At 36.0% G+C, this 17,552-nt stretch overlaps 1 protein-coding gene across 1 annotated transcript in view; it reads left to right on the forward strand.

The window, feature by feature from the left end:
* Window positions 1–17,552, forward strand: part of PLEKHA7 (pleckstrin homology domain containing A7) — a 113,774-nt gene that overhangs the window by 74,559 nt on the left and 21,663 nt on the right. Inside the window, exons 8-14 of the mRNA XM_088533848.1 lie at window positions 189–289; window positions 6,684–6,862; window positions 8,907–9,389; window positions 11,411–11,936; window positions 12,884–12,970; window positions 13,397–13,516; window positions 15,321–15,374. Of these exons, the coding sequence (XP_088389974.1) occupies window positions 189–289; window positions 6,684–6,862; window positions 8,907–9,389; window positions 11,411–11,936; window positions 12,884–12,970; window positions 13,397–13,516; window positions 15,321–15,374 (1,550 nt within the window). The remainder of the gene's footprint in view (window positions 1–188; window positions 290–6,683; window positions 6,863–8,906; window positions 9,390–11,410; window positions 11,937–12,883; window positions 12,971–13,396; window positions 13,517–15,320; window positions 15,375–17,552) is intronic.

Consider the following 17,552-nt stretch of genomic DNA (forward strand, 5'->3'; position numbering starts at 1 on the left):
TACTGCTTCACTGTCTTCATGGTCATTTTTTTTTTTTCCTTATTTCCAGTCTGAACTTGCTCTTTGCCAATGTGCTTATTGTCTCTTGTCTTCCTGTCACGTACCCCTATATGTCCGTAAGGAGTTTGTACTGTTTCCCCACTGAAAAGTGCAATGAAAGAAAATTTATTTATTTATTTATTCAACAGACAGCAGAGAAGAATCTGTTTTGGGTAGCATACCGTTGCCTAGTTACGTAATATCTCCTGTTGGACCTGAAGATCGCATAAATCGGAAATTTTCTTTTAAGGTACAGTTGCAAAGCTTATTAGCTAGGCATATTTGGAAATGTTTATCTTCATGAGAAAAGGTGCTCTTATAGATGCATCATCCGCTTGCCTAAATTTTTTTGAAATCAGACAGGTTTATTGACTCCCTATTCAAATGTGACATAGCGCTTCCTTAACACTAATAGATTGAAATTCATCCCTTGGCTTCTAGGTAAGTGTCTTTAGAACCTCATAATGTTTCTATCAGTAAAGATACTTTTTCTAAAATCAGAAATTAATATTGATAAATTATTCCACTGTTTTATGAATTGAAAGATTTTTTTAATAGAGTGCTTGATCTTATATTCTGCTTTTTAGTGATACAACAAGCTCATTTTTGGCAGAAAAACACAACAAATGTGACTTTTGATGTAAATTTACTCATTTAAGGAAGGAGGAAAATGGCCTGACTTTTTTTCTCCTTTCTTCTTTGGGAACTACAGTGTAGCCCTAAGTGATATTCAGTATTTTTTTGCATATTTTTAAAATAAAAATACTTTTGTGTGTTATAGTTTATATTTTATATTAATTTTATTTGGATAATTTATAGTTTGTTCTATTCATAATTTTTTAAATGTATGAAAATGAAATAAAGCATATGTTGTTCTTTGACAGTGGAAAAACCTGCCTTTAATAGATTGTCTGGCTGCAGCACTTAAATTATACCTAAACTTGGAGCAGAACCAAAAAAGAAGTTTTGCAATTCTAGATCACTTATACCTGATCAAAAAGGAAAGATTCTTTTTAAATCTGTGTAAAAGTCCCCCAAAATATCTGCTCATCTTGAACTTCATTTTGTTTTTCGTGGGATTTTAAAAACCCAGGCTGCCTTTTGTTCTTTGGGATTTATTTTCAAGTGGATAATGGTCTGAAATTTATTAAGTAAATAGTGATTGGAAAAGGCCTTTTTAACAAGATCCAGTGCATTTTCTGGTATATACATTTTCTGGTTATAGTACTTTTCTAAATGCATTAGAGGCGAGATAAGGGTGCAAGTTACAGAAGAGCTCTCTCTAAGATTTTACTCAAATATTTAATGAGTATAATTCATAAAGCCCCCCTCCTTTGGAGCTTTTTCCTAGGAAGAAGCGTGTAATGGATCCAATGCCTGTCTAGACTTCCATTTCTCTCAAATAAGTACTAGTGCAGAGTGGGGGAGGAGATAAAATATCAATAATATCTGTTTTCATATAATGCTTTGGGGAATTTTTAAAAAAGACTGTTTATTTTCTTGGAAAAATATTTGCAAATGTTGATCAAAAGTAAATTAGGTTTGTGTTAACCGATGCAAGGCTAGCAGTGGCAGAAGATGGGGAGCTTTATCTGGGTAGATGTACATCTGTATTTTTCAAATGGAGTGCTCTGTAGACAGGCTCTCAAGTCACTGCTATGTTTTCTTGCAAAACAGGATCCATGGTTGTGATGATGGTTAGCTGTTTTCAGAAGCAGTTAGACTTCCTTTCTAGGTGCCTTCTCAAATGGCCTGGGATACCATTCCTGTATGAGCTTTAGCAAATGTTATAGCAAATGTCTGAATCTTAATGAAGATAGACAATAAACTGGGATTTCAAAGTATGGCTCATGTCAAAAATAAATAAAATAAAAGCTGATACTGTTTTATAACAAAAAATGCTGAAAAGCTGATTCAAGAAATCCACAACATATTTTATGTAGTAGAGTTTGTTGGACTGGTGTTCACTCTGCTTTAAATGACAGATGATTGAGGACTGCAGGCTTGGTGTTACTGTAGTCGTTACATACAAAGCTGATTTTTGCAGCGTTAGGAGGATTTTGTAAGATTTCTGTAGCATGGATCACACCTAATGCTGAAATTCCATGCTCTGATGTCAGCCACGGGTGTGCAGGGTAGCGGGAACGCGACCTTGCTGGAATTCCATCACTCAGCGGCCGTTGGAGCTATCTAATCACTTAGTACTCTTGCGTATCCAGAGCATAGATGGACATTCTGTCTCATGGCACGGTACGGACAGAAATAGAAAATACACGAAGATTAAGACCAACATAAAGATAGGACTTGCACATGTTAAGTCCTGAGTGGGTAGCAGAATGTGCCATGTCACATTTTACATATGGCCCAGTTAGTTATTCAGATTTTTATAAGCTGCTTGTTACAATAGAGGTCTCAGCTTCTATTTTAAATGTCCGTGTCCAGTAACAATAATATTCTGAAGCTAGAGAAGTAGCCAAGGTTGGAAGTGGAGGGGTAAAGATCTCTTCTCTAAAAGAAGAAAATGTACATGGCAAATATATTAATGCCTTTTGTTTGTGATTAAGTTAGGAGAATGTATTTAAAATAGTCTTTACTAGGATATATGTTAAAAACTCTGCTTAAACTGTACACTGTAGGAGTTGTAAAAACTCTGGTCCTTTAATGATCTCCTGAGGCTGACTCAGGATTTTGCATCTCTCAGAAGGCTTTTACTGTGACATGCCAGTAGAACTGCATATAAGGTGTTCAAATGCAGTTGAGAAGTACTTTGAAATGCAGCAGTGTGTGTGTGAAATTGTTTTATTTAGAAGTATCATTTTTAACTTTCTTTTTTGACAATTTTTTCACATTGTTTTTTTGTCTCAAGCGAAGTGCGATAACTAGCTATAACTACTGTTGTTAAGTTTTATAATGAGCTTTTGGGACTCAGGATCCTTACTGCATATTTAGCCAAAAGTGTTATCGATATCCATCTAATCACTATATTTGTTTATATTTTTTACCAATACAAAGGTGAGGTATCGCAAATTCTTTGTTCAGTTTTTACTGTGAAAAGGCTTGCACAACTGTAATACTTGCCTGATTATTATTAGTTTTATCTGTTTTTATTGGTATTATCAGTTTATGAATGTTAATGGCATTGGCCTTTTTAGAAGCCTCATTGCCTTCACTCAGAAAATTTGTTTTTAAGCGATCTTATATGTGTTAGGAATATGTGATAGAATACTGGAAGTAAATTCTTTATGGAAATCTGATATTAATAGAAAGCGAGGAAATTGGTAGGTCTATCAGCATCTTCAGTAAAGAAACCAACAGCTAGACTTCACGGAAAGGCCATGGACACAAGTAGGTGTTTGCATACAGGAACACACCTTGCTACAAAGGCAAGGAAGCAGGTTTTGCCATTTCCCGAAGGGGTAGGAGATAAGAGTGGAGTTTACCCAGTTATGTTTTAACTTTGCCTAGTACCTTTTTAAAATTTTATATCAGAAATTCACCCTGTCAATTTTTTTTTCACCCTGTTTGCTTGTGATGTTACTATTTTTCAAATTTTTGTTGACAGTTTTGTTCTTTTATGTACTCTGAAATGTTTTGTTTCTTAAGGCTCCCATATCATTTATAAACCTTCTGGGAGTCTAGAGAGCCGCAAAAAGAGATGTCAAGTGCTAGAAAATAGAGGCACCATGTTAATACTCTGAAGAGGGTAGGAAATGTCCCAGCTCTCAGAACACCTGAAAAACTTCAATCTTACTTGGAACTGAAGATGAGTTGGATTTTAGTGTGCTGTTGTGTTATAGTAAAGGAATAGGGCATTATTTCCTTATTTGTTTGTAAATGTTTCATAAATTTCTAACTTTAGGAGAAAGGAAAATTTGCTGTATTTTTATAGCTCATTAGGAGAACTGCCATTATTTACTGCAGATTTTTCTTAGTACTGCCTTTTGATAAATATTTTCCTTGAAAATATCGCTTTTCATTATTTTAACCTGTTTAACTTTTTGTCCTTGTCTTCTCCTATTGATTTGCTCTTGGGGTTTACTGTCCATTTCTCCTTCTGTGCATTATGGGAGAGAGACTGCTTTTCTTCTCAATCTATCCACATTAAGGCATCTGAATGCATGAATAGGTACCAATATTATCTTTTCCGTATGGTGTGTCTGGTGTATGTGTATGCATGTGCTGTGTTTTAGACTTTTTAGTATGCTGTAGTTACCCTAATACCTATTGCTTTAATTTAAAAATAGAGGTTCACTAGCCTCTGTGTCTGCTAGCAGTGACAGCTACAGGACATTAACACAAATTTGCTTTTTTGTATTGTATATGTGCTACTAATAAAATAACAGAAAAATATTTGAATTTTCCTTTAGCCTGTCTTATATGCTAAGATCTGCAGACGGCAAGGTTTGTTTGATAGTAGCACAACACCTCCATTATCCCTTCTGAAGCTTTGAGTGTTTATGGTCATGGTCGCTTCAGTCCCTCGAGGGAGACCGAGGCAGTATACTTTGCATTTTTATGCCATTTTCACCTACAGTCCCTTAGGCAATGCTTTTAGTTATGGTTCAGCACTACTGAAAGAGAACATGAAAAGCAGGCTGATCATGTTGCTCAGCGCATACAGGTGAATTAACACAGGCAACTCCTAAATCCATTTAATAATCTGCTACTGCACACAGTATTTTTCTACAAATACTTAACCAATGAACATGGGACCTCTACTGTGTACTCCATAGAAGGATATAAAAATCTGCTTTGCTTCCTTCTGTAGGAGAAAGTAGGAGTTGCTTCACTTCCGAATTATAGCTTCTTTTCTAGACTCAAAGTGGTTTATAAAGGAAGTCTGTAGTCATGAGGTCTACCTAAATCACTAATTTTCTTTACTTCTGGATTACTGCTTCCAGTCTGTTCTTGCACTGTATATTAATCATATATTTTAGTGAATTAAATCTTGTTTGTTTTGAGCAAATCTTAACCCAAGACTTAGACCTTAGTGGTCTCAAGGAGTGGTCTCAAGATAGAGGGAAGAAAAAAAAATAACAAATGTCAAAGAACTCAATGAATCAGCTGGTTAGTCAAATAAGGAAAAATAAAACCCTCCTTTGTGATTCCTAAATATTTAATTGATCAGACCTGCTTTTTCATAAATGTATGTCCTGTTTTCCTGTATTAGGGGAGCTAATTGCTGGGAAGGGAAAAGTCATCTTGTTTTCTCTTGCTGCCAATCCTGTTGGGAAGCAGAGACTCTTTGGAGCAGAAACTAGTCTTGGGCTTCTGTACACCCCTCCTCATCCTCCTCTTGCTAGCCACAGTCTGGTCCACCTTCTGCTGCAGGTTTCATGGCAGTTGAAGAACTTGCTGGGTAGCCTGGGAAGTAGCCTGGGTGTTGTGAGGACTATTACTGTGTTTCTGAAAGCATCTGTGATTGTGCGGTGTTATTCAATTTGGAATAATGAGGGAGAGGTGATTCCATCAAAATTAAAAGACTTGTCATTTAGGGAAGGCACACAAAATATATTTGACCTTAAAAAGATGCAGCTTGATTAAGATGTTGAGAGTTTTTTATCCTTTGGGACGGGGGGGAGAAAAACAACAATGCTACTTCAGGAGTGTTTGGAGCCATTAGCTTTAGTTCCTGATAATAATTTTAGATTTATTTAAAAAAAAAAAAAAAGTTACTCATGTTCTTTAAGTATGGCTGTAGGAACCTTCAAGCTGAGTAGGCTGACTTCAGTTTTTTGAGAAGTGGTAAAGAAAGGAATCTCTTCCTATTAATTCCATTAACAGTAGTGGGCTATATCAGAAGCACATTTGTAAATTCACTAATAGGAAATAGTCAAGTGTTCAGGACTGGTAGGACTTAATGCATCCCTTATATAAATGTTCATGAGATTTGAACTTAACTGTCATTAGATTCTGGAGACATTCCATATTAAACATTTTTTTAAAAATATTTTGTGCATAATGACAGTAATATTTAGTTGTGTAAATATAAAGGAATTCCACCGTACCTCTAGTTTTCAGTGGAATTTCATGAAATATTTTGGTGTGCACAGATACCTGTATTTTGTGTGCTTTGATAATTCCATCAGTGCTACTAACTTTATCAAGGTCTTGTAATTTTACATGTAATACAGATGTTTAAGTGCATGCTTTAACCGAAAAATCTTAACATGCATTATAATCATGTCTTAAATAAGAATTTAATTGCTTGAATTGTAAGATTTTTGTCCTGTTTTGGCTGAATAAATTGCCATGTGAAGTGGGCTGGGAAAATGGGCTCACTTATGCACATCTCAGTGAGAATTTCTTTGATTTGTTTTGTATGGTATTTACGGCAAATGAAAATTCAGTTACCTAAAAGAAAATATAAAGCTGAAAATCCCTTCTATGAAAAAACAGGACTGCTGCACTGTTCGCTTAATAATCTGAAAAAGAAGTCAAGGAATTTAAGTAAAAAATAGAGTACTGTTATATATGAGTTTGTTGCATTACATTTATAATATCTTTTTATCTAAGTTCAAACACTCCTGTGTTTAAGTTTGTTATATTTTTAAAGGTATCAAGCAGAGCTGAATAAATTTTCAGGGAAAAAATGATAGCACTGCCTGATTATTATTATTATTATTTTTTCCCTTCTGTTACAGGCTGTTCACACAGGAATGAGGGCTTATATTTACAATAAGAATTCTGTCATTGGCTCTCAGGCAGAGCATTCAGGGATGCGGACATACTACTTCAGTGCAGATACTCAGGAGGACATGAATGGTTGGATCCGAGCTATGAATCAAGCTGCCCTTATGCAAACACGCTCTTCACTGAAAAGGCAAGTTCAGTAAACCAACACTTAGCTAAGAAAAGCTGGTCAAAAATCTAAGTTTTTGACTGGTGAATTGTAAAAGTGATATTTTTTAATGTGTGCATGGAACTTGCTCCTATTTTATAGAAATGCAACTGTTTATTCTGTTGGAAGTTAGTCAGTTCACACAAGTTAAGTAGTAAAATCCAGTGCTCAATATTTTTATCTATGTAGAAATGTACCCACATTTGATGACATTTCCTTTTTTCTTTCTTTATTTTGAGGGAATTTTGTTTAAACTGTTGCATTTTTGTGAGCATATTCATATACCTGCAATTGCTAAATGAAGGGAAGTAGGGAGAGGGAAAAGACAAGAGTAGTGAATTGTTTCAAATGAGTGTTTAGAACTTGGATTAAAATGCTGGTAAGAGGGAAAGGAATGCTAAAGATGGGTAGATGGTATGTGCTCAGAGTTATGTGCATTAACTCCTGTATTAACTGCTAATTTTTGGCTTGCTGACCTGGCCATAGAGTTCTGTGTTTTCTCAAAGTAGAAGAAAGCATGGATATAAGAGATGATGTCCATCAGTGCTGCCTAACTCTAGAGGCAAATGAATTCAGCCATGTCTTTGTGCTTCCAGTTTTTCTTCTTCTTTTCTTCTTTTCTCTTTTCTTCTTAAAATTGATTTATCCTTCTTCAGGTTTACACTTTGGGAATACGTTCTTTTTTTTTTTTTTTTTTTTTTTTTCCTATACTACGCACTGTGAAGGAAGATGCTACATTGTGAGGAGGCCCTGCTTTTAACCCTGGGGCTCTGAGGATTAAGATATCATGATGCAGTTTCTCAGAGTACCTTGCACTAGTGCTTGCTTCTGGCAAATCTGGCAAGTATAATATGAGCAAAGGATCAACATCAATTCCAGAGCTTTGCATTTTCTTGTCCTAAATAATTCTCAAAGCTGTTATACCTGTCTGATTCTGTATTAGGAGTCTTTTTATTGGTTTTAATTTCAATTGCAAATAGCATTTAATCCTTCGTGTATTTTTCTTTATGCCCCTTTTAAGGATAGGAGTAATTGAAAGAAAAATCAGGGAGGCCTAGTGTATTATGAAGTAATAATCCAGTATCTTTAATCCAAGTAGTCTGTTCATTCTGAGACACTAAAATAAACTGAAGACAGGTTTTTTTTTTCATGGAACTTGCTCAGAATTTACCTTCCTTAAAGCACTAAAGAAGCTGAACTTGGTTTCAGCAAGATGAATCACTATTTGGAGATCAATGATCAATATTGAAATGTCAGGAGAAAAATGTCATAGAGAAGTTTACGCCTATAAGGAGACAAAGTTGCAAGTGAAGCTGTTGAGTTCTGAAACGCAGTGTGAAAACTTGTAGTACCTTTAGACATTGCGTGGTGTTTCGTTAAGCTTAAACGAATATCCAAAGAATTCTGTGGAATTGTTGAAAGATTTAAAAGAGGAGGCAAATGAACGAGTTTTCATGGGATGTGTTTGGAGTGAGCTCTCTTGAGGGCATTGTTTTCTTTTGTCCTGTTTGTTTGCAATACCTCCCAAATAAAAGATTGCTGGGTCAGTGATACTCTTAAATATTGATACTGTTCTGTTTCCTTGGCCAGAAATAAGCAGTCCCTAAGGCACGTACAAAAGCCTGAAAGGTTGTTAAGGTTGTTTTTTTTGTTGTTGTTTTTTACTTCGAAATGAGCAGTTGGCAGGATTTTTGTTTGTTTGTTTTGTCGGCTTTTAATACTTCCCAGAATAAGATCCTTTTTTTATGCATAGTTATTGATACACAAAGTGAATACTTGTCAGTTGATTTTCATAGGTGCACATGAAAGATTGCTGTTTCCCTGATAGCACTGTAAAGACAACTTGTGTCTAATTGGATCACAACTAAGTTTTACTGAGCACATCTTTCTTAACACACCTCTGTCGAATTTTTCACGTCCTGGAATGGTTGCTTTTGTGTATGATCCTTTTTAAAATATTAATGAGACCACCTCAACTTTTCACAATTAAAACTGTGTTCATTACCAGCACGTATTTTCTTTTCAGAGGAAGTGAAAAAGCAGATCAGCAAGCTGTTCCCCAAGCGAATCACGTGGATGCCTGTGAAGAGCTTGCGAAGGCAGACATTTCAGATTTAAAAGAAAGTTATAAAAAATCAGCAGAAACATTTGGATATGATGATCGTGAAGAGATAAGAAGAGAAAAAGAGGAGGAGCGTTACATCCACCGAAAAGAAACTCTGGAAGCCAAGAAAGGAAAGGCCAAGCATGCATTAACAGAAGCTGATTCATTATTTCCAGATATAACGAGTGCACCCCGGGCCCAAGGAGCTCAGCCCCAGCCTGTTGAGAAGAATGGGACGCTTCCCAGCTCATTAACTCGGAGTGCTGGTCTAGCGGAGCAGAATGGGACCGGCTCTTATAAAAGAGGGTTTGTTCCCAGAACAAATCCAGATAAACAGATTCAGAGAAAAAGCAACATGGCTCAAGTGGAGCACTGGGTAAAGGTCCAAAAAGGAGATACAAAGAGGTTAGTTAACAGGCCAATATTGAAATAAACTTCATAATAGAATGTTCTTAAGCTAAAGGAAAATATTTATTTGTAACATGCTTAGAGCAAATCACAGTGATACTTTGTAGAAATGGCATAACAAGGCTAGCAAGTGTGGAATAGTTTGGAGGAACTCTCTTTTTCAGTGAAGACAGCAAAAAGGTTTTGTCCTAGCTTTGACATATTTGCTATCTCATATTTGCTTTGACAGCATTATCTGTCCAAGCTTTCTCAGATTTTGTTCCTATCTAAAGGAAATGTGCTCAGTTTTCCTATGGAAAGGATTGGCAATTGAGAGTGTATGATTAGAGTCCGTGCAACGTAATAGGATAGACAGAGCTATGGCTAACTCAAGTTAGTGTTGGTGACAGTCCTGCTTGGTGTGGGAAGCTGGATTAGAGGATCTCCAGGGGCTTTTTCCAACCAACATTTCTGGGATACTAGTGATAAATTATACAAGAGAGGCTCTCATGATTGACAGGATTGTTTCCTCATATATTATTTCATAGTTGATGAAACTGTATTTTTTTATGGTTGCAAAACAGCAACTCAGGATTTCATTTCATGCTGCCTGGGTTTAGTATCTCATTAAAATGGCAGATTTGAGTCCTGCTATTTTGTGTTCAGCTAAAACTATACCATTCGCTATTCATCTTGTCTGGTCTGTACTTAAAGATATTCCCACCACATTGTATAAATCATATTTGGGACATTCAAAAAAAGTCCTGTATTGTGGAGTTCTGGGTGCTATCAAGCTTGCGTGGTACGAGAGAGCAGAGCTTACATAAAGTTAAAATCCTGTAGATAGAGTAGGGCAATTGGAGTGCTTTCTCGGAATTGCATGTCATCTTAGGAGCATTCATTTTTCAAGACAGCACCAGCAGTGCCAAACCCTGCAAGTAGAAATGCAGAAAGGCAACAATTGAATGACAGTTACTGATAAGGCATCTCACTGCCCTGTCTCTCTCCTTCTTGGATATTGAACAAAGTTTTTCTCATTTTGTGCTTTCTTTTACATGAATTCCTACAGTTTCAACACCTCATTCTCATTCTCACGTAGGGAATGCAGCTCCCAATTGAAGTGAGGAATGTGCTGTGATTTTTTTGCTATTGTTTTTTGTACTGTTACTCTATTGCAAGCCTAGGAGAATAGTTCTTTATTTCAAGATGCAGAATCAGTGGACTGGTAATTACAAGTACAGCCGCCCTATGTTTATTTGGAGGAACAGAAATTAGACAAGTGTGGTGTTACACATCAGACTACGGAAAGATTTTCATTTCAAAAAAGAAAGGGAACTAAGCATACCTTGTGTCAAAAGTGCTTTTGCTGCTTCTATGTTAAATCTGTTAGCAGAGATAAGTGCTACAATTTCAGATAAATTATGGATGTACCACTAAAGCTAGGATGTAACATCCCTTTATATCTGAATTTGCAAGAATTTGCTTTCTGAGCTTTTTCTAAATCATTTTGTTCATGTAAATGAAGGAAAGCATGTGTGGTATTAGCTCTCTGGTCAAATGCTATCTTGTACTCTTTTAAGGTGTTTTTTTTAAAATGCATGTGTATGTGTTGTTCTCCAACTGCACCACCTAGTGGTGGCAATGTTTTCATTAAAAAAAATTACAAATTTGCTTTAAACACAACATAATTTTTCTATATTCTTGACATTCATTTTCATGTGAGCATAGATAATGTATCTGAACCTCTGGTTTATTTCTAGCAGGTCATTCTAAGTTAGATGCAAAAAAACAAACAAACAAAAAAAACAAAAAACAAAAAAACACCTTCTGTTTAGACTGTTCCAATCTTGGCATGAATATAGTGTAATGTTTTGGGGTTTTATGAATTCGGTAATACTGTTTTGTAAAGTCTTGTTAAAGGATCCCTGTATATTCTCTTCTTTAGTTGCTACGCTGAAGTAATTAGAGGAGGTTTTTGTATCAGTTGCTCCCACTCACAAACATATGCTGAATTGTAACTTTTTTTCCCCTCTTTCCAGCCTCGCTTCCGATCAGACTCTTACACGCCAGGGTCCCAATCCTCCTCTGTCTCTTCCTGAGAACTATCACACCTTGCCAAAGAACACCAGGCAGCCTTCAGGGAGTTCTTCCCCGCCACCAAACCGCAATTTGCCGAGTGATTACAAATATGCTCAAGACCGTGTTAGCCACTTGAAGATGTCGCAGGAGGAAAGGAAAGCAAATAAGGACGGAACTGTTTGGCAGCTGTATGAGTGGCAACAGAGGCAGCAGTTTAAACACGGCAGCCCCACTGCCCCACTTTATGCAGGCTTCCCAGACTTTGTTGACCGTGGAAAGTCAAAAAGTTCATTGGATGTTCCACGGTCAATATCTGTCCCACCATCTCCATCTGATATTCCTCCGCCTGGACCTCCGAAAAGCTTTCCACCCAGGAGACCCCACACTCCTGCAGAGAGGCTCACAGTTAAACCATCCGATGAGAGACAGACTGTAGACGTCCCTTTTGCTGGATCACCCAGGAAGATTCGAAATCAAGCTGTAAAGGTAAGGTTTGTATAGAGTATGATAGTAACTACACGCTATTTTATAAATAGTATCATACATTGATTTAGTTTAGTCATTTCCATTATATCCTTCCTTGTGTATCAAAGGTCCTGGAAGTTTTAGAATTTAACACAGTGATTTTTTTGTAGAACTATATCTTTCAGATAACTACAGTTTTATTAATTTTTGTTGGTTTACAAAGGAAGATTTGTGGCAGGTGACATTGATTTGGAATATTTTTATCCTAAAATCTTGGAAGGGCATACACATAGTATATATATAGTGTATTTTGGGGAACAAAGCAACATTCAGTGACAGACAGGAATAAAAATAAAATGTGAAATTGTCTTGGAGAAAAACGTGTTTGGCATTGAAAGGAATATGGAACTTGAAAGAATATATGTGAAATAAGTTTTCATTATAAATAGAAAGGGACAGATCAAATATTTTTAAATAAGACCTGGCATTAATGGAATTCATTGCCACAAGATGTCACTCACGTCAGTAAGTTAGTAGCGGTGATTGTTCAATGGCTAAAAAGGGCTTTCATGGTTATTAGTGTAGTTTATGCAAGAAACTTCTGTCTACAGGCATAAACCAGCCTGCCTTTCTCTTAAGACACATTAGATAGTGGGGTGGAAAGACCTCAAACTCTGAGTATTGTTTTATCCCTTGGAAACTGCTTTGCACATTCTTCTGAAGCATCTTGTGCTACCAGCATCCATAGATCTGTCCAGCCCATCAGTTCTTAACTTTGCACATATTCATCTAAGTTTTACGTGATCACCAAGGTGTGTGTCTGGCTCATGAAGGTTGTCCTCACCTAAGCATGCCTGCAGTTCTGGTAGAAAATCTGTGGCAGAGATGCATCTCCTGACTTTTCCCTTCAGTAAAACACACTCGTCTCTTGAGCTAATCCTCACGGTTCTGTCTGTGGCTTCTCGCAGGGCTCAACCCACATTGACCGGCGCTCCATGCCAGCCATGGGCTACATGACCCATACTGTAAGCGCACCCAGTTTGCATGGCAAGTCGGTAAGTTTTAAGACCCATTTCTTTGTTTTTTCTGTCATCATAATTTTGTAGCTAAGTTTGCAAATCCTGCCTATTCCTTAGTAGTTGTGTTTTTCTTTGTTAATCAAAATTAAAATCTTCAAATCTAAATCTAAACAACAAAATCACTTGAATATGAAGAAGTCTTATCTGGCTCCCAGCAGAGCTTGTAGGAGCATTGCAGTTATCTTTAGTGTGAACAGGAGTGAGCTCTTTGTAGAACCTCTGTGGTTTATTTCTAGACTCCGCTTTTTGTTTTGTTTATTTGACCAAATGCATAGTTGATGAAATAATTGCTTAATCATGTCAAGTAACTGCTTTCTGGGCACTGAGGTGAAAAATGTAATTACAGTTACTCTCCCTGAAGACTGCTAATTTCCTCTTTACAACGTGTCTAAATACCTGCAGCCTGAAGAGCTAACATTGCTTCTCATTCGATTAAGGAGACATCAGGCTAAGTTGGCTAGTATAAGAAATTACACAATCGCACAGTTACTGCAGCACTTGCCAACTAATTCCACCTATCAGGTCAGCTGCTGCTTGGCTCATCCGTGCCTATGACATTTTGTGACTCTGCAAATGCTTCATCAGTGGCATGCTTGAGTCTGTGCTTTCTTACCCTTTCTTTGGTATTCTGCAGTTCTTGGTTTACTGTTTGTGGTTTTCCTTTGCTGTTGTACTTGCTATTACAGATAAGCACTTTAAGCTATAGACCACCAGTGCATATGTTTCAAAGTGTTACGTATTTTTCTTTTTATACTGTTTGTAAAAATGCTGCGTCTTCAGAGAAGTGAGTTAAATAAAATAGGGATATGTTCATTCTAAAGCCAAAGCATCTCTCTGTGCTGCTTTTATGATGGAATTGGCTCCCTTTACCACATGCTGTGTCAGCTGCAAACCCGAATGCATCAACCACTTTGTACATTCAATACGAGCTTGTAGCTGTGTCAGTTCTGCAGGTGAACATTAGTTCATAAAAGCTCATCTTAAATCATTAGCAGTGCTCTTGATTGCACTGATCTATGAAGCCTGTAAATGTGAGAAGAAGCAGAAACGTAGCTACAAACCTTTCTGGGTTGTATTAGATCCTTAAAAATGGAATCATCTAGAAATAAAATCTGGTGATTATTCTTTGAATTGATTAATCCTTCATACTGGCCTAATATTAAAGGATTTTTCGTTTCCATTTTGGAAATACTTAATTTCCCTGTTTACCTCACCTACAGAACAGTTGCACTAAACCGGGTTGTAATATTAGGAATTTTTTCCATTAAAAAATGGGCATCCTTCCTAGTCAAGTCTTTAGCCAATCTTGCAAGTTGAATGAGTGAGAATCACAAGTGAAGACCTCTAAAGAAATGCAAATGGAATGTGTTGCTTTTATGTCATGCATGGGTTTTCTTTCCTATCTTGAATACGCATTGGATCAAAACTTGAGAAAGGTGCAGAAGTGCTTTTCTCTTATTCTTATTATTGTTTTATAAACCCAGAATATAAATTTATGACAAAATAACAGCAAAGATTCTAGGTGTTTTGGCTAATAAAGCATAATTGCAACAATTAAGTTTTATTTTGTTGCTTAATGCAATTAAATCTTTTGAAAAGAACAACCAGGTTTATTATGCCAGTCCTGAATGCTTTTCTTCAAGTCACTGTAATGAAGATCTTGCAAACTGCACTTAGATTAAGCTAATAGAAGCTACTGATGAGCCAGTACAAAATAGGGATTGAGTTGAATGCTATCACTGACAAAGCCAAACTGTTTTTCCAGTTGTATACATGAGATTTTTACTCAGTATTTTATTCATAAAGTTTATTTCTTAGATCTGTTAAAGGGATGCATACTGTAGAATGTTTATGGAATCTGATCAAAAGTATTCCTATGACTTGTTGTAAAATAGATGCTTTTTACATCTGATATTGTTTGGCTGAAGTCCCACACACAGAGGGGTGATGCACTGGGTGGCAACCCCATCATTTTTTTTCAATAAACAGGTAGTAAATAGATATTGGTATTGAAAAAAATAACTTTTTGTGTCCAAATTTATTGTTTTCGGTAGTCACGTATCTCGTTAGAGGTGGAAAATTCAAAGCTATGTGTGTGGAGGGTAGGCATGAGGTAGTAAAGTTCTCATGGAAATATTTTGCCCATTTTTCCACTATAAATAGCAATATGCTGGTAAAGCAAATGTGCTTTTTGTGTACTTCCTATCCTGTTATTTTGTTTCCTCTTTCATCCATATTCTTTTGAATAGTCAGTACAAATATATTAAAATTAGTTTTTCAAATATTCAAATATACTGCATTGTTTTTTCTATGTGCTCACCTGAAGGCTGATGACACTTACATCCAGTTGAAAAAGGATTTGGAGTATCTGGATCTAAAGGTAATGCATATTTATTAGAATCTACTTCCATTATTTTTTCAACCACCAGTCTCGTGTGGTCTTTGTAACTATGGGTTTCAGAAGCCTTTCTATTCAGAAACTGAAAGTCTGAATTTTGCCATCGCTTTTGTATCTAGAATATTGATTAACTTTATAGGATTAACTATACAAGTAAAATGTAAGCTCAGAAAATATCAGTGCTTCTGCTATTAGGTAGAATTTGTGTTACTAGGTCCTTTTTGATTCATTTTTCCCTCTTTAAATCTAGTAGAGTTGACTTTTTCATCAATTTTGTAATATCCTATGTAGTATTATCTTGTGTTTCTTTTGTGACAGTGTGTGGATTGATTTGCACCTTTTGTTTGTTTCTATTTATTTTGGCAAAGAGGTTTGAAAGCCTTACTTCTTTCATATATTTAGGCAGAGATATAATCTGTCAATATCATGTTAGCTGTGGCTAGGATATTTTCCTGAAACAATAAGCATCAGATTTGATGCTTGTAGGTCTAAGCTAAGTTATTTCTGTATGTGGCATATCTGATAGGAGGTAATTTGAAAGCAAAGCTTTCAATACCAGATTTTTTTGTTGGGGGGTCCGTAAGCTAGAACTTAGGCTTTACACATCAGTCTACCAGTTTGTGGTTTGTAGCATTTCTCACCATACATAAATTACAAGATATCTCTGAAAATCAAGGTGGAGTGAAATTTGGCACCTAATTAACCTTATCATTTACATGGATGTAGTTCGCTCTGATGCCAAGGGGCATTGTCTCTGTGCAACTAATGAGCTCATGGGACCTACTGATAAGCAAATTTGCATTTCATCTGGTGTTTTTAAGAACTGAATATATAATCAAATCTATCAAATATAAAACATTAGTAATACCTCTTGCACATTACATGGGTAATGTAATATATATCGTGAGTTGCATAATATGCATGCTGTGTAGAATCTCTACTATCAAAGTATAAGCAATTGCAATCACTAATACAACAATTTTAAATTCATTTGATACATTTCACTTCAGACCTTGTTCTTGGTTGTTCACGGCTTTGCCCAATTTGACTATGTTATAAGTCTTAGGCTGAATTTTGTGACAGCTTGTTACTAAAAAGTCTGGTGATCTGAGATGGATGTTATGCTGAGATGGACGTTACGAATAAATGCAGTGTCTTGTCCATTCCAAAGCATGCTTAAAACAACTGCTGAATTGGAATGATTTCCTGTGTTAGAAGTTTGGCCAGATTATAAACTTTTGAAAATGCTGTGTGCTGAATGGAATTATTAGGATGGCTGGCTACATTTTGAGAGCATTCGATCTGCCTTGGTTAGACGCAGACTAGGAACTCAGCCTGTGCCTTCCTGCAGCCTGCATGAATTACCTAATTTTTCAGAATTGTCATTTCTTTCCCAATTAACTATCTTCAAGCTTAAAAGAGTAACATTCTTGCAGTAATGGTCAGGAAATGCAAAACTTAAGGCTAGATTTTTTAGCAATGGAAAAGACAGTGAAATTTAAGTAAATGTACTGTTAAAAATTTATTTTACCTTACGATAAATTACTAACGAGATGCTTTGTTTGGAGATATGAAGAAGAAAGACTAGCGTGCTGCATGAAACTGCATGAAAATAAATTGCATGTTAATTTGGTAAAGATAGAATATGGCAAATTTACATTTAATATGCATCATACTTTTCATTAAAAAGCGAAGGTTAGGTGTATAAATCCTTTCTAATTAAAGGCTCCTTTTGACTTTGGATTGAGTTAGGCCCACTCTGTTTAATCAGTTTCAAAGAGGACTGAAGATTTTTGGACTGAAGCTAAAGAATTTTTCTACTTTAATCTGTTATCTGTGAACATATTTCTTCCTAGACATTTTGAAATATGATGACTTTTTAATATGAAATAGTGATTAAACATTTGATTAACCTTATAATACCTACTATAGCATTAAAACTGATTACAGGAACTGATTACATGAGATTAAATAATTTTCAAGTGCTTTTGCCCCCAAAGAAGTCTTGCTGTTATCCTACTGTACTGTTCTATATTTGAATACTGAAGAGTCTTAAACTATAGGGAAGAAAGAACTGATGTGGTGTTAGTATCAAGATGGTATCATTCCACATTATAGTTTATTGGTGTAATATAAATGAAATTAAAATGCTTTGGAGAT

This window comes from Tinamus guttatus, unplaced genomic scaffold, assembly GCF_059628265.1.
Source record: "Tinamus guttatus ecotype Peru unplaced genomic scaffold, ASM5962826v1 Tinamus_guttatus_pri_ptg000524l, whole genome shotgun sequence".
Taxonomy (NCBI): domain Eukaryota; kingdom Metazoa; phylum Chordata; class Aves; order Tinamiformes; family Tinamidae; genus Tinamus; species Tinamus guttatus.